This window comes from Hypanus sabinus, chromosome 4 (genome assembly GCF_030144855.1).
Source record: "Hypanus sabinus isolate sHypSab1 chromosome 4, sHypSab1.hap1, whole genome shotgun sequence".
Lineage (NCBI taxonomy): Eukaryota > Metazoa > Chordata > Chondrichthyes > Myliobatiformes > Dasyatidae > Hypanus > Hypanus sabinus.
In genome coordinates, this window is record NC_082709.1 from 92,075,123 (window position 1) to 92,089,622 (window position 14,500).

Genomic DNA, 14,500 nt, shown 5'->3' on the forward strand with positions numbered 1-14,500 from the left:
GGTTTTCTTTAGGTGTTGTTGTTTCATCCCACATTCCAAAGACATATGGGTTACAGTGTTCACCGTGCCTAACAGTTAGTTTGCCGACATTGCATCACCACCCGAGGAGATATTCTCAGTGAGCAACTGCTGGTCTCCCTCTCCGGGAGTGCTATCAATTATATAGGCTCCCGGTTGCTTGCCTCGGTCTTGATTGACCTCTGAGTTCTATTAGCTTGCATTTCTTTGGCTCTTAGAGGTTCATAGATTTCCATATGTTTATGGAATTATCAGAAGAGAACCACACTTTCTTGTGCTTGCCTGTGCCAGAACCTCCACAGTGTCCCAGTTAAAGTGATACCCTTCTTAGTTTTGATGTACTGAGATCAGCAACAACAGATCACATCTCCATACTGCCAGTTTGTGTTCCTGTAAACGAGTTGAGAGTTTATGTCCCGTCTGGCCTACATAATTCTTGTTGCCGCTCCAAAGGTGATCCTGTACACCACATTGCTCTCATTGGTTATCTGATGCTACCTTGGTTCTTGAGACAAGCTTCCTTTAAGTCACTGTTGGTTTCTGAAATTCGAGCTGTAATTTCTGAGACAATCATGATGTAGGGCAAGGTCATACGTTTCAATGTACGTTCAGCAAGATTTGCACAACTTTCTCTCTTCAGTTAGCAACTCCTGATGAAATTCCATGAGTAACCATTGCTCTGAAACACTTGAATAAGTGCATCTCTTTCTGACCTGAGGTTCAGCAGTGCTGCAGTGTTTGTGCTCTCTTAAATAAGATGCAAATGCAGCTTTCATTGTGGATCACCTGTGGAGACTGCAACAAGAATTTCATAGGCCAGATAGGCCATAAACTCGCAACTTGTTTATGGGAAAACAAACTGGCGGTACAGGCACACAGATCCACTGTCACTGATCTCTGTAATGAAGACCGAGAAAGAGACCATTTTAACTGAGTCACCGTGGAGGTTCTGGCACAGGCAAACATGAAGCAAGCATGAGAATTTTTAGAAGCTTTGTTCTCTTCTGACAACTCCTTAAACACATTGAAATAGATACAGTTGGCCCTCCTTATCTGTGAATTCCGCATGCGCGAATCAAACCAACCGCGAATCATGAAAACCCGGAAGTGCTCTTCCAGCACTCGTTGTTCGAGCATGTAGACATTTTTTCTTGTCATTATTCTGTAAACAAAGCAGTAAAACTATTTTACATAGCATTTACATTGCATTAGGTATTATAAGTAATCTAGAGATTATTTAAAGTACAGGTTTCCCCTGCCATCTGAAAGTCGAGCGTTCCAATGAAACCGTTTGTAATCCGAAATGTCGTAAATCAAATAGGCAATTACCATTAATTTCTATAGGAAAAATTTTTGAGCGTTCCCAGACCCAAAAAAATAACCTACCAAATTAAAGCAAATAACACATAAAACCTAAACCTAACATATAGTAAAAGCAGAAATTATATGATAAATGTACATCCTATATAAAGCAGAGATATTGTAGGTACGGTGTAGTTTCACTTATCAAACTTGGGAAGAAAGCTAGCCAAAATCAATTTGGAGAAAAAAAATCAGCATGTATACGCATGTGCAAGGCTTCACGGTCATGGTAGTCTTTCTCGGGGTAACACACGTATAAAGTGGGTGTCTTTTCGTAAAAGCAAAAATCCTCCTTGGTTAGCGAAAACAGGTATTAATGTAGGTCTTTCGTAACAACAAGTTGTCATAAAGCAAATGTTCGAAAAGCGGGGGCCACCTTATATGGGAGGATGTGCATGGGTTATCATGGATTGAGATTGAAAAAAATCGTAAGTTCTCTTACTAAGTCGGAACAGGTACACCCGGTATTATTTAGCATCAGTTACTCAAACGTTTGTCTTAGTATATAGTATATAGTTTACCTTTCTATGCATATAAAACACTTAACAACGTATGTTTCAGCGCCGGGCTCGGGAACAGAAGATCCCAAGTTCGATCCAGAGACAGACCGCTTTCGAGTGCACTCTCCACCATGATTTGGGTCTGTTGATGTGGAGGATCAAAAACTCAAAACCGCAAAACCCAATAATTAAACCACTGTGTTACTTAGTAATAATTGTAGCTTTCATCAGGGCAGGGCTTTTCTCACTTTATCCTTTAAAATTGTTCCGATCGTTGATCGAGGTAGCCTAACGCTTTTCCAATGACGTTTCACCTCTTTCCGATCGCTTTATTGTTTCCACTTTATTTTCAATCGTGATTGTGATTATTTTCGTGAACAGAAACACTGCGGATTCAGAGCTCTGGCGCCGGGTCCTAACGTCCACTGCTTAAATAAGGTCTGGGGTTCCGCTGTGTCCCAAGATCCACTGCATTGATATAGGTTGAATAAGGGACTAGAGCATCTGTGAATTTTGGTATTCACAAGGGGTCTTGGAACCAATCCCTCGCAGATAAGGACTGTATCATCTACAAGCCCTTAAGAATGAAAGTAATGAGAGCCAATGGAATTCAAAGGTCAACTAAAGAGGTAGCCAACCAGGACCAAGGCAAGCAAAGGGGGGAGGGGGCAGTGAATCCTTAATAGACACTGGCGCTCCCAGAGAGAAACACCAACGAATATGCACTGAGGATGTCACCTAGACTGGTGATGAAATGTCTGCAAACTAATTGCTGAGCTCGGCGAACACCCCAACATTAAAAATGCCTCAACCTGAGCTACTAATATTCACCACCAGTAGGGTTATGGTTGTGGGCACGCTATGTTGGTGTCAGAAGCATGGTGACACTTGAGGCTGCCTCAGACTGTGGTCTTTGATGTAAATGATGCATTTCACTGTACCTTTCCATGTACTTGTGACAAAGCTAATCTTAAATCTTAAGAATTTTCTGCCTTAGCAGTTTATGAATTGTAATTGAGATGAGCATTGAATATTAGGCAAAATCATTTAAAGCAATGGTGTATTAAATGACATACAGTCCTGACTATTCCAGATATTTTACACAAAACATATAACGTATACAATGGATAAGTGTTCTTGTGTGAAGGATAAAATGATTGCACGAAACTGACATGTCAGATTGCTACATCTCTCAAAAGTGCTGATGCAGAGTTACTCCTTCCATCTATTACCTGACCCAGGTGCTTGCTCATGTGATCATCAGTAGTGAAACCAAACTGAAGGTCTGGGTTGACTTCCCCATGTTACCTCCACCTACTAACTGGCGGTGGTAAAATTAGGCCATTCATCCCATCAAATATGCTCTTCAATTCCATCATGGCTGATTTATTGTCCCCCTCAAAACTCCTTTCTCACTAACCAACGTTCACTTTAAATATACCCAATGACACCCTCCACAGCTGTCTGTTGTATTAAACTCCACAAATTCACCACCCTCTGATGAAAGAAAATCCACTTCCACTCTATTCTAAAGGGATATCCTTCTATTCTGAGGCTGTGCTCTCCAATCCCACTGTCACCTGGCCAAAAGCAGAACAAATCCTTGGTTTCCCCACCAAAACTTCAAAACTTGGAAACTTTCCAAGCTGTTTTATTTACTGTAATGTGAGAAACAATTCCCCCCCACTTCCGTATGATTGTCAAGATTCAAAATGGTTAATGTCATTTCCAGTTCACAAATGTAAAGTAGAACAAAACTATTGTTACTCTGGACCCAATGCAGTATAAAAATAACACAAGATCAAGAACCCAAAAATCACAATAAATATAAACATGCAAGATAGCTCATATACATAACTATCCATTAATATACCCATGTCCATAAAGTGACTCCTGGCACAGGAGTGTCTGTTACATAAGTAGTGGTGATTAGGGTGTGGATCCAAATCAGAACCTGTGGAATTCTCTACAACAACAGTTGAGATCAAACCATGAAATACATTCAAGCAGCAATAATTACTAAAGAGATCAAAGGACTTGGGTAGAAAGTATGAGCATAATAGCCATGATCACTGAATGGCTATGATCACTACATTTCTCTATTTAGATCTACAATGCCAAAGGACACTCGTATCTAGATGCAATGTGGCAAAAGTGGAAGTTGACGGAAAAAAGAGCAGAAGAATATCTCTGTACTGAACTCTGTCACAGGCTCTACAGACACTTACTAAAATGAGGAGGAATCAGAAAGGAATGCAATAGATGGCAAGCTCTATCTGTCTAACACTCACTCTGATAAACATTAACCATTTTACAGAGTCTGCCTGTTTACAGCATTTTCTATTTGTGTTTTATACTTTCAATTATGACACATTGAGGTGGAGTTAAAAAACACATTCAGGATCACCTACAAGGAAGTCAAGGGTGAACAGTGAACTGAGATGAGATCTGAGAAAGGAAGATGAGAAATAAGTTGGGGTGAGCAAATTGAAAATAGATTTTTCTGAAGAGTGAAGACACCCATTTGGTGATGATCACAATACAGAGCTAGCAGATGAGAAAGGAAAGGTTAAATTAACAGGAGGAAGTGGATAGCAACAGACTAAACCAATAAGCTCAGCCAGGTTCAGTCCAAAGAGGGCACAATTGTCAAGGGTCAAATTAACCAGTTACTCTTTAAAAAAGTATTAGAAGTATTCTAAACATTCAGCACCCTAAAGTCTCAACAATTAAAGGAGGCATCATTAACAATGGACATTGGATAACATGGTGATTTATTTTCTTGCTTATAGCTGATGCAAGAACTATAAACAAAGGCTCAATCTTCCATCAAGATTAATTTTGGGTACGAAGGAGGAACTAATGATACTACCTCAAAGTTAAATCTACATTTCCTTAAACAAAGAATCTAAAACAGCAGCAGTACTGAAGGTGTGGTCTCATCAAACTCTGCTGAGTTCCTCCAGCATTTTGTATGCGTTCCTACATAGATCTCCATACTTTTGCATTCCATCTCTGATACACTAAAAAACGGTTAATTAGGAAAAAGAAATATACTTGTAAGTGCACTTGATTACTCGTGGTATTCTTAAAGGAGATTTGATTTGATAGAAGCATTGAAAATCACGGAGGAGGAAGCAAATAGAGAAAAATTGTTTGCAGTGATAGAGGACTGACAACTGGAGATTTAAGGTAACTGGCATAAGACCCAGATAAAAAGATCTTCAAAAGGCGGTCGTGATTTCCTGTGTGCGCTCTTAAAAGGCAATTGAAGCCCATTCATCTTTCAAAACGGTAACCGGATATGCACTGAAAAGAATACATGGTGACTAACTGGAGAGCTTTCAAGGAGATAGCACAGGTGCAACGGGCCGAGTAGCCTCCTCTGTTGCTGTCTCATTCCTGTGTTCGTCACATTTCTTCCTGCTGTCGATTTAACAAGAAGAGCACATGTGTGGGTTTCATTCCACTATACTGACAATATATTTGCCCTGGACAGGAGAATAGAAATTGAAAGCCAACGAGAGAAGTCGCTTTAGTCTCAACTTACCGACATCTTGCTCGAAAGGGTTGTTGGCGAAGAAAGGCATGGTTGGGGGAGTGGAATAAGCCGGGAAAGACAACAGTGGGGTGAAGTGATCAGGCCTGAAGGAAGCCGTAGGCAGGCCTCAGTGTCGCGCTCACTCTGTCCACAGCACTCGCCCTCTCACCACCCGTTGCAGCATCCTAAAGCCCAAGGCCTCCGGCGCCGCTGAACTTCAATTATTGCCGTTCCGCTTCAAATAACTCGCTTCGACAGTACAGTTACCGAAACAACTCCTCTCCTGAAATCAGTCGAGAGTTAAATGGCGTCACGGGAGGGGGGGGGGGGGGAGTAATAAAATAAATAATAACTTCAGTGGCGGTCACGTGATCATTCACTTTCGCCTCCGCCCCGATTTCTTCCCTCTGAGGTGGAGCTCCGAGATTCCTCCAGTGTATTCAGCCGGGCCAGGGGGCAACATAGAGATAGATTGGGACGGTAATTTTCTATCAGCCGGGCCAGGGGGCAGCATAGAGATAGATTGGGACGGTAATTTTCTATCAGCCGGGCCAGGGGGCAACATAGAGATAGATTGGGACGGTAATTTTCTATCAGCCGGGCCAGGGGGCAGCATAGAGATAGATTGGGACGGTAATTTTCTATCAGCCGGGCCAGGGGGCAACACTGGTAGAATCCAGGCAACCGGGCCAGGGGGCAGCACAGGGATAGGTTGGGACGGTAATTGTCTATCAGCCAGTCCAGGGGGCAGCACCGGGTCACAACGGCGCATGCGCATTGAGCGCCAGATCCGGTGGTGGGGGAGGTGGAGGAGGAGTCCGAGCTTCAGGGACGCGCGGCACCTGATCACCATGGCGGCGACAGGAGGGAGCGGGCTTGAGCAGAAACGTGGGGTTAGTGATGGAACGAACAGGAGGAGAAAGGGTCCTGGACCCATCGCCACCGCCTACATGGTTATTTATAACGTGGTGATGACGGCCGGGTGAGAATTAAACCGTTTTTCTTAACAGATTTCAAATCGATGTAGGCTAACCTGTTTAGGGATGATCTCCAAATTACCATGGCTCTATGTAAGAGTACAAACTGACAAATCTGAGCTTTACTGTCCAGTTGATATCCTAACCATGTTTAGGTTCATATATTAATGTTCCTAATGTAAAGGTAACATGCCACTTGTTTTTAAAATAATATAATTTACAAATTATACAAATCTTTCTGGGCGCCCGGTAAATTGAAGGAACTGCTAAATCGCCTAAGTTATTAATAGAAAGCTATATTACGCAGCAAATACCTGTTTTAGTAACGCTGTAGATGTTAATACATTTGTCACAATTGCATGCTTGGAGGAAATGTTGCAAATATTGAGCCGGTTGGTGGCATCTGTAGTTGACATTTCAAAATCGATTATTTGCTCAGTATTAAGTACATTTTCTGCTTTGTTTTCACATTTCCCAAATATTCTTGATTTACATTTGACTTTGCTTTATTGGCTTTTCTTGATGAGGATAGGCATTCACAAATCATTGACAAATCCCACAGTAATGCTGGAATGGACTTTGCCTACATGCACCTATCTTGTGCAATACAAGCAACTTTGTTCTTCTGTAGTTTTATAGCCCTGTTTCTTAGACAACAATCTGCTCTGTTAACACTGTTTTACTGGATACTAAAACTGGATTTCTAATGAACTGAGTTTGAAGGCTCTGTGGCAAAACAGAGTGTAACTGAGATCTAACTTAGAGGGAATGTGCCTATCACCAACTGGAAGATGAAGGTTTGATTGCCTGTCCTTGATTTGGAATATCTCTAGAAAGAATACATGAAATCATTGCGTTGTAACTGCTCTATTCCATGGGCAAGGAGGAACAAACGTTAAAAATCATGCTATTTATAGTTCTTCCCGCTGCAACTCCTGCAAAAAATCTTATGACAGTGCAGTTGTGCAATGGTATTAGAAATGTGCCTACAAACACTTCATATCAGGAACAGTAAGTGTTATGAGAGTCAAGGAAAGCACAATTTTTTAAAAAGATGGTTCAGTAGAGAGTGAAAATGGGGAGGGTGGAGTTGGATGTAAAGAAATTATGTTTAAAAAGTGAAATTCAAAGTCCTTTGAAAATAATACAGGTTAAGTATCCCTTATCTGAAATTCCATGAGCCAGAAGTGTTTCTGATTTTGGTATAAATAATGCGATAGTTTGGGATTGTCATCATTTCCGACTCTGAGTTTATGTGCTTCCAGTAAGCAGTTTTTGTCTGTAACTTATTCATCACTAAAGCGGCTGTTCAGCATGTTAGTGATCAGGTTAGGGAGAATTGGAGTTGTGCCGTGGCTCAAAGGCCCACTCTGTGCTGTATTGCTAAATAAATAAATATTAACATTTTAATGCCATGCCATTTCTTTCTGCAACCAGCCTTCTGAGTATTCACAATTACCTTCAATGTTCAGTTTGTTGTGACAGATCTTTGCTTGCTTCATGATCAGCATACCATGAAGCAGCTTATGGTCCCTCTGCTGATGAATCCACTCTTTATGGATTGAGTTCTTTGCTTTATGCAGCGTTTTTCTATTTTCCTTTAACTTCTGTTCATTACATATGTGAGGTCACTACTCAGAACTATCTGTGGTCTGCAGAGATCTGGGAACCTTCCCTGAAAATTGTGGAATTTTCTATTTGTGATGTCACGTCAGCCCTCAAATATATTTTTGGATTTTGGAAATTTGGATGAGGGGTACCCAACCTACTGTATTTAAAAATATAGCAAGCTCCCACAAAACAATACAGGAAAGTACATGGATGGGAGGGGTATAGAGGGCTATGGTGCACGTACGGGTCAATGGCACTTGGCAGAATAGGGAGGAGAGAGAATATCCAGCATGGGTGAGTAGGGTCTTTGAAAATGCAGCTCCTTCCTGTTAATATTGAACTCGTTTACAGACATCACATAATAGTAAGTTAGTGAATTAAGCATCTTTCACTTTGTTGCTGGTTTTCCCAAGGAACATTTAAGTGCTTCATGGGGAGCTCTTAAATTATGTTGTCCTTTCCACCAAGACTAAAATCACAAGGCAGTTTTTCATGGCTTAATTTCTTCTTCTTCGTGACATTATTTTTCAGGATCTTGCACAAGCTTTTCATTGTATTTTGGTAGGTGTGTCAATATTAAACCAATATCTATACCCTGCTGCAAATCATTCCAGCAAGCAAACTTCTGGGTGCCTTTGCTGTCACATCCAGTCCTTTCCTTGCTCATCATACACACAGGAGCAGTAGATGCACATTTATATCATTTTCATTGTCCCTTTCAGAGCTGTGCTTCGCAACCATTGAAGTTCTTGAAATATAGTTGTGGTTGCAGGAACTGTAGCAAGACAGTAAGACAGTTTACACACAAGCAGCACCCACAAACACTGAAGTGATACTGACCAGATATTCTTTTTCATGTGTTCTGATTGAGAAATAAATATTGACTATGACGCTTGCTTTTATTAATTATGCCATGTGATCTTTTGCATTCACTTGAAAGAATAATCTGGGCTTCATTTTGAACTCCTATCTGAAGGAAGCCAATGTATTTTTGAACCCCCAGTTTCCAGGTGTTAAAAGCCTGAGTGTTACAGATCCAACACAGCTGGTATCTCAAAGTGGGCTACATTTCTAACTGGAGTTGTGAAGGAGGTGGCAAAGGATAACAAAGAGGAAGATTTTTTTTAACCCTTGCTCTAATTAAAAAGGGGGAGGGTTTGAGTGATATCTGCGGTTCAGTTACCAGCTCTCTTGCCTTGGTAAGTCAAGGACAAAAGTTCCCTACCACAGGAATCTGAACTCAAAGCCTTCGATACTTCAGTGCTGTACTGTGGTAGTGGTATGTTTTTGGAGGTATTATTAAGCTTGGCCTCCCACTGCCAATTTATGTGGGCACAAAAATTCCCATCACACCATTTTGAAGGAGGGGTTCTGCCTGTTGACCTGGCCAATGTTTAACCAGGACCTAATTGTCCCAGAAAGAAATTCAAAAGTAAAAGTTCAAAGTACAGTAAATTTATCACAATACATATGTTTTACAGAATGCTACCTGAAGATACATTTCTTGTAAATGATGTCAAGGAATAAAGAAACACAACAGAATTTTACAAAAATATACATAAGCAAAGATTGACAAAGAATCCATTGCAAAAGAATATGAACTGTACAAATTAAAATATTGCTGAGAACATGAGTTGTAAAGAGTCCTTGAGTGTGTCAGTCATAGAATCAGTTCAGAGTAGTTGTGAATGAACTGGTTCAGGAGCTGATTTACAGTAATTACAGTTGCTGAACCTGGTGGTGTGGGATCTAAGGCTTTTCCTACTCAATGATAATAGTGAGAAGAAGACGTGGCCAGGATGGTGGGGTTCTTGATGATGCGTGTTGCTTACTTGTGCCATGTAAATGTACTCACTGGTGGGGAGAGCTTTGTCTATGATGTACTGGGCTGTATCCACAACCCTGGGTAACCCACTGGGCTACTTTCTGTAGCCTTTTCTGTTCCTGTATGTTGGGTGTTACCCAGGCTGCGATGCAACCGATCAGGATATTCCCCATTGTTTATCCGTAATTATTATTTGCCAAAAGTGAGAACTTGCTGTACAGATGTTTGCTGCCATATTTCCTTCTAAGTTATGGTGCAATTGGGATTTTTTCTTGTCAATTCGGTCTTCCAGTACATAAATTTTTGTGGCTCAAACCTGTACATTTTCAAGCTTTTTTTGGAAACTGTATTTCTGCTTGAGTAGTGAATTAGATCTTGGATCATTTTGCCTTTAATGAGACAGAGGAAAAGTCTGTGTTCTGTGAGGGTAGATAGATTTAATTTTTATTAAACAGGACAGGGATTCAGACCCAGTTAGACTCTGCATTTATTCCATTATCATTGACCTGATCTACTTTGTCCTTCTGTATTTCTATTTAGAAATGTGTCAGGGGACAGCTCTTGTCCCCGTATCTCTGTTGTCTACCTCTGATGCATTGCTGAATGTCAGAGAAACTACATTAAAAAAAAAGAGCCATTCTGTTCTCTTTTGTTTTTATTTAGATTTGGAAACTTGCAGGCATTCACCAATCTACACCCTTCCCTCAACTCTGACTACTTGTCTCTAACAGGCTATATAATTAAGCTACGGTCTAAAATCTTGAGCATGTCTCTATGATTGTACTATAAGCATTATCTGGTCATAAGATCTTGGAATATTTGCAGCACAGAAGAAGGTTATTTGGCCCATTGTGTCTCTGCCACTGCATGGCTCTTTCTTTGTACCTTTACAATTTTTTTTTCACCACATATTTCTTGAATTCCCTTTTGAAGGCCACAGTGAAACCTGCCTCCACCACAGTTTTGAATTGGATTCATTGTCACTGACATTTGCCATGAAATTTGTTGTTCTGTGGCAGATGTACAATGCAAGACATTAAAAAAATTACTTTAAGTTATAATTTTTAAAAATAGTGCAAAAGAGGAATACCAAGGTAATGTCCATGAGTTCATAGACCATTCAGAAATCAGATGGTGGAGAAGAAGCTGTCCCTAAAGCATTGAATGTGGATCTTCAGATTCCTTGTCTTCCTCTTTGATGATAGCAATTAGAAGAGGGTATGTCTTGGATGGTGAGGATCTTTAATGATGGATGCGCCTTCTAGAGGGAGTGTCTTTTGAAGATGTCCTCAATGATGGGGTCATCAATGTGTTGAGTCTGGGATTGATCCTCTGAGATGCTGATGCCCAGGAACTTGAAGCGTTTCACCCTTTGCACAGCTGATCCCTCAACGAGGACTGGTGTAAGTCCTTAGACTTTCCCTTCCTGAGTCCACAATCAATTCCTTGGTCTTGCTGACATTGAGTGTATGGTTATTGTGACACCACTCAGCCAATCTACCTCATTTCTTTACACTCCTTGTTAACATCTGAGGTTCTGCCAACAACATTTGTGGCATCGGCGAACTTACAGATAGTGTTTGAGCTGTGCCAAACCACAGCTACCAAATTTAGAAACTGATATTGATGTACCTATCCTAACTTATCCAGAAGTTATACAGCCCAGAGGAAGATCATTAAAGAGCTTGCATCCTTCAGATGCATCCTTGTATTTAACATTAGCAAGACCAAGGAATTAACTGTGGACTTCAGGAAGAGGAAGTCTGGAGAATACATGATGGTTCTCATTGAGGGGTCAGTGGTGGAAAGGGTGAGCAACTTCAAATTCTTGGGCATCAACATCTCATAGGATCTGTCCTCAGCTCAACATACTTTCCTCATCTGCCTGGTGTCAATTACTGTCCACCATGGTCTTTGTCCTTTTTTCAGAGAATTAGGTTTTACTGTTTTCGGCCAGATCTCTCTTAATTTTATACAACTCACTTAGTTCTCCCTTTCCCTGTCCAATCACTCTTTCCCTAAAGTATAATGACCTACATGCATATTCTGGCCATGACCTAATTATTTCATGCTCCATTCTAGGATAACCTTCCTGTACCTATCTTCAGTGCCTTGGTGGTGTCATCCCCAGACTTAGTGCAATATTCACCCTTTCATCACCATCACGAAAAACAAGTTATCTTATCAATAAGCACCAGCTGCTGTAAGGTTCTCTTGTGCATACTCTGGATGCTGCTTTTCGTACATCGCAAGTCTTCAAAAATAATTCATTGTCAGTACAGCACTTTGAGTTTGTGACAGTTATTGTAGAAATATTATCTATATTTATGTTCATGCCATTGGGTATCATAGGTCGAGAAACCAAAAAATGCTGGTAGTTAACTGACAAGATGGAAAATTACAATTGCAGTTTAGCTAATAACCACCCAGTCGGTCGGTCTACTCTTAATCATCAGTTCTCATTTTTGGTGTAATAAAGTAGCACTTACCAGTACCCTCTTTAGCAAAATGCAATTCTGGTTTTGCCAGAACAACTTGTCACCATACTTCATCACAACATTAGTTCAAATACAGACCCAAGTTATGAATTCTAAAGGTCAGAATAATTGGCAATAGGAACAGCTTGTTCTCCTCTGCCTTACGTTTCCTAAATGGACTTTGAACCCATGAACACTACCTTACTTTTTAAATACATATTATTTCTGTTTTGCACTATGCTTAATCTAATTACTATATATATTTACTGTAATTGAACTATTTTTCTTTATATATTATGTTTTGCATTGTATTGCTGCTGCTAAGTTAATAAATTTCACAACACGTAATAGTGATGATATACCTGATTCTGATTCAATAATATGGACAATGGGACAGCATGGTAGTACTGCAGATAATGTAATGCTATGACAGTACCAGGGACCTGCATTCAATTCCATCATTGTTTGTATATTCTGACCATGTGAGTATCTTCCGGGTGCACCGGTTTCCTCTCACATTACAAAGACATAAGAGTAAGTAGTTTAACTTGTCACATCGGTATCATTTAGGTGGCGTGGGCTTGTTGGGGGTCAGTTTCCATGCAGTATCTCTAAATTTTAAAAAAAATTATTTAGACAGGACTTGAAAAAGCATTACAGTATGTATATTGTATACATTTCTCTGGCATTAAATTGGACCTTTGAACCAAGAACTATATCATTGGATTGAATGACCATCATGGGGAAAATATATTGCTGTTTGGAGTTTAAATTCACACAAAAGAAGATGACTGATTGTTGGAGGTCCAACCATTTTCATCTGTTTTATCAGAGATTTTCCTTCAATTGTAAGGTCAGATGCAAAAATGCTCACTTTGGATACTGTTTTAGGGGGGTGTTGACCTAGCAGAGGAAGGTCTCTAGCACTAAGCCTGGCTCTGTAACTCAAGAAGGGAAGAGGGAGAAGAGCCAAGCTGTGGAGACAGGGGCTTCGTTAGTTAGGGGAACAGGAAGGAGTTCCTTTCCACAAGAACGGGATTCCTGGATGGCCCAGATTCAGTCCTCAGCATTCCTAAGAGGTTGTGGTCCATGTAGATACCAAAGATATATGTAGGAAGAGTGATGAGGTTCTGCAAAGTGAGTTCAGGGACTCATTTTGTGGGAAGGTGGGAACTGTACAGAAGAAAGAGAGGGTTTGCACCTGAACTGGAAGGGGACTAATATCCTAGCAGAAAGGTTTGCTAGTGTTATACGGCAAGGGGGGGGGGGGTTTAAACTAGAGCTGCAGGGGGTGCGAACCAGAGTGCAAAAACAGATAGTGGATACATATTGTTAAGACCTCACAAAGTCAGGAATCAACAGGTTGAGCATGGTGGAACTAATGTCCTGAGCTGCATATATTTGAATGCAAGAAATATCATGGGAAAGGCAGATGTGCTCAGGGCCTAGATCAATAGATGGAGTTATGATATTGTAGCCATTATTGATGCTTGGTTATAGGAGGGACAGGACTGGCAGCTCAGTATTGCAGGGTTCCGCTGTTTTGGATGTGACAGAGTGGGCGAATTAAAGGAGGACAGGTGGTGTTACTAGTCAAGGAAGAAATCACAGCAGTGCTCAGTCAGGACAGACTGGAGAATTTGTCTAGTGAGGCATAATGGGTGTAACTGAGAAATAAGAAAGATATGGCCAAGTTAATGGGGCTATATTACAGACCACCCAACTGTCCGATGGATTTAGAGGAACAAATTTGGAGAGAGATCATAGACTGCTGCAAGAAATATATAAGGTTGTTATAGTAGGTGATTTTAACTTTCCACATATTGACTGGGACTCCCATACTATCAAAGGACTAGATGGGATGGAGGTTGTTAAATGTGTTCGGGAAATCATTACATAGAACTCCCAATGAGAGAGCATGCAATACCGGATCTGCTATTAGAGAATGAGACAGGGCAGGTGACAGAAGTTTGCAAAGTGGAACACTAATGCATCTAGTGATCACAATGCCATTGGTATCAAAGTAATATGGAAAAGGTCCTCAGGTTTGGATTCTAAATTGGAGAAAGGCCAATTTTGATGGTACATTATTAGAAATTATCTGGAAAGTGTGGATTGGGACAGGCTGTTTTCTAAGGTGCATTTCTAAGAAGTCCTTCAAAACTGAAATTGTGGGAGTACAAAGCTTG

The 14,500-nt window shown here is 40.6% G+C and overlaps 2 protein-coding genes across 5 annotated transcripts in view; one reads left to right on the forward strand and one right to left on the reverse strand.

Annotated features, from left to right (window-relative positions):
* The window catches only part of stam2 (signal transducing adaptor molecule (SH3 domain and ITAM motif) 2), a 66,617-nt gene extending 60,862 nt beyond the window's left edge, over positions 1-5,755 (reverse strand). For both annotated transcript variants that reach the window (XM_059967661.1, XM_059967660.1), the window contains exon 1: positions 5,431-5,755. In XM_059967661.1, the coding sequence (XP_059823644.1) occupies positions 5,431-5,470 (40 nt within the window). In that variant the 5' untranslated portion in view covers positions 5,471-5,755. The remainder of the gene's footprint in view (positions 1-5,430) is intronic.
* A 421-nt stretch (positions 5,756-6,176) lies between these two features.
* hacd2 (3-hydroxyacyl-CoA dehydratase 2) overlaps positions 6,177-14,500 on the forward strand; it is a 71,879-nt gene continuing 63,555 nt past the window's right edge. The window contains exon 1 of one of the 3 annotated variants that reach the window (XM_059967662.1): positions 6,177-6,403. In XM_059967662.1, coding sequence (XP_059823645.1) covers positions 6,192-6,403 — 212 coding nt within the window. In that variant the 5' untranslated portion in view covers positions 6,177-6,191. Of the gene's footprint in view, positions 6,404-7,057; positions 7,196-14,500 lie in introns of those variants that run through there. The other 2 variants (XM_059967663.1, XM_059967664.1) reach the window with 2 other exon arrangements.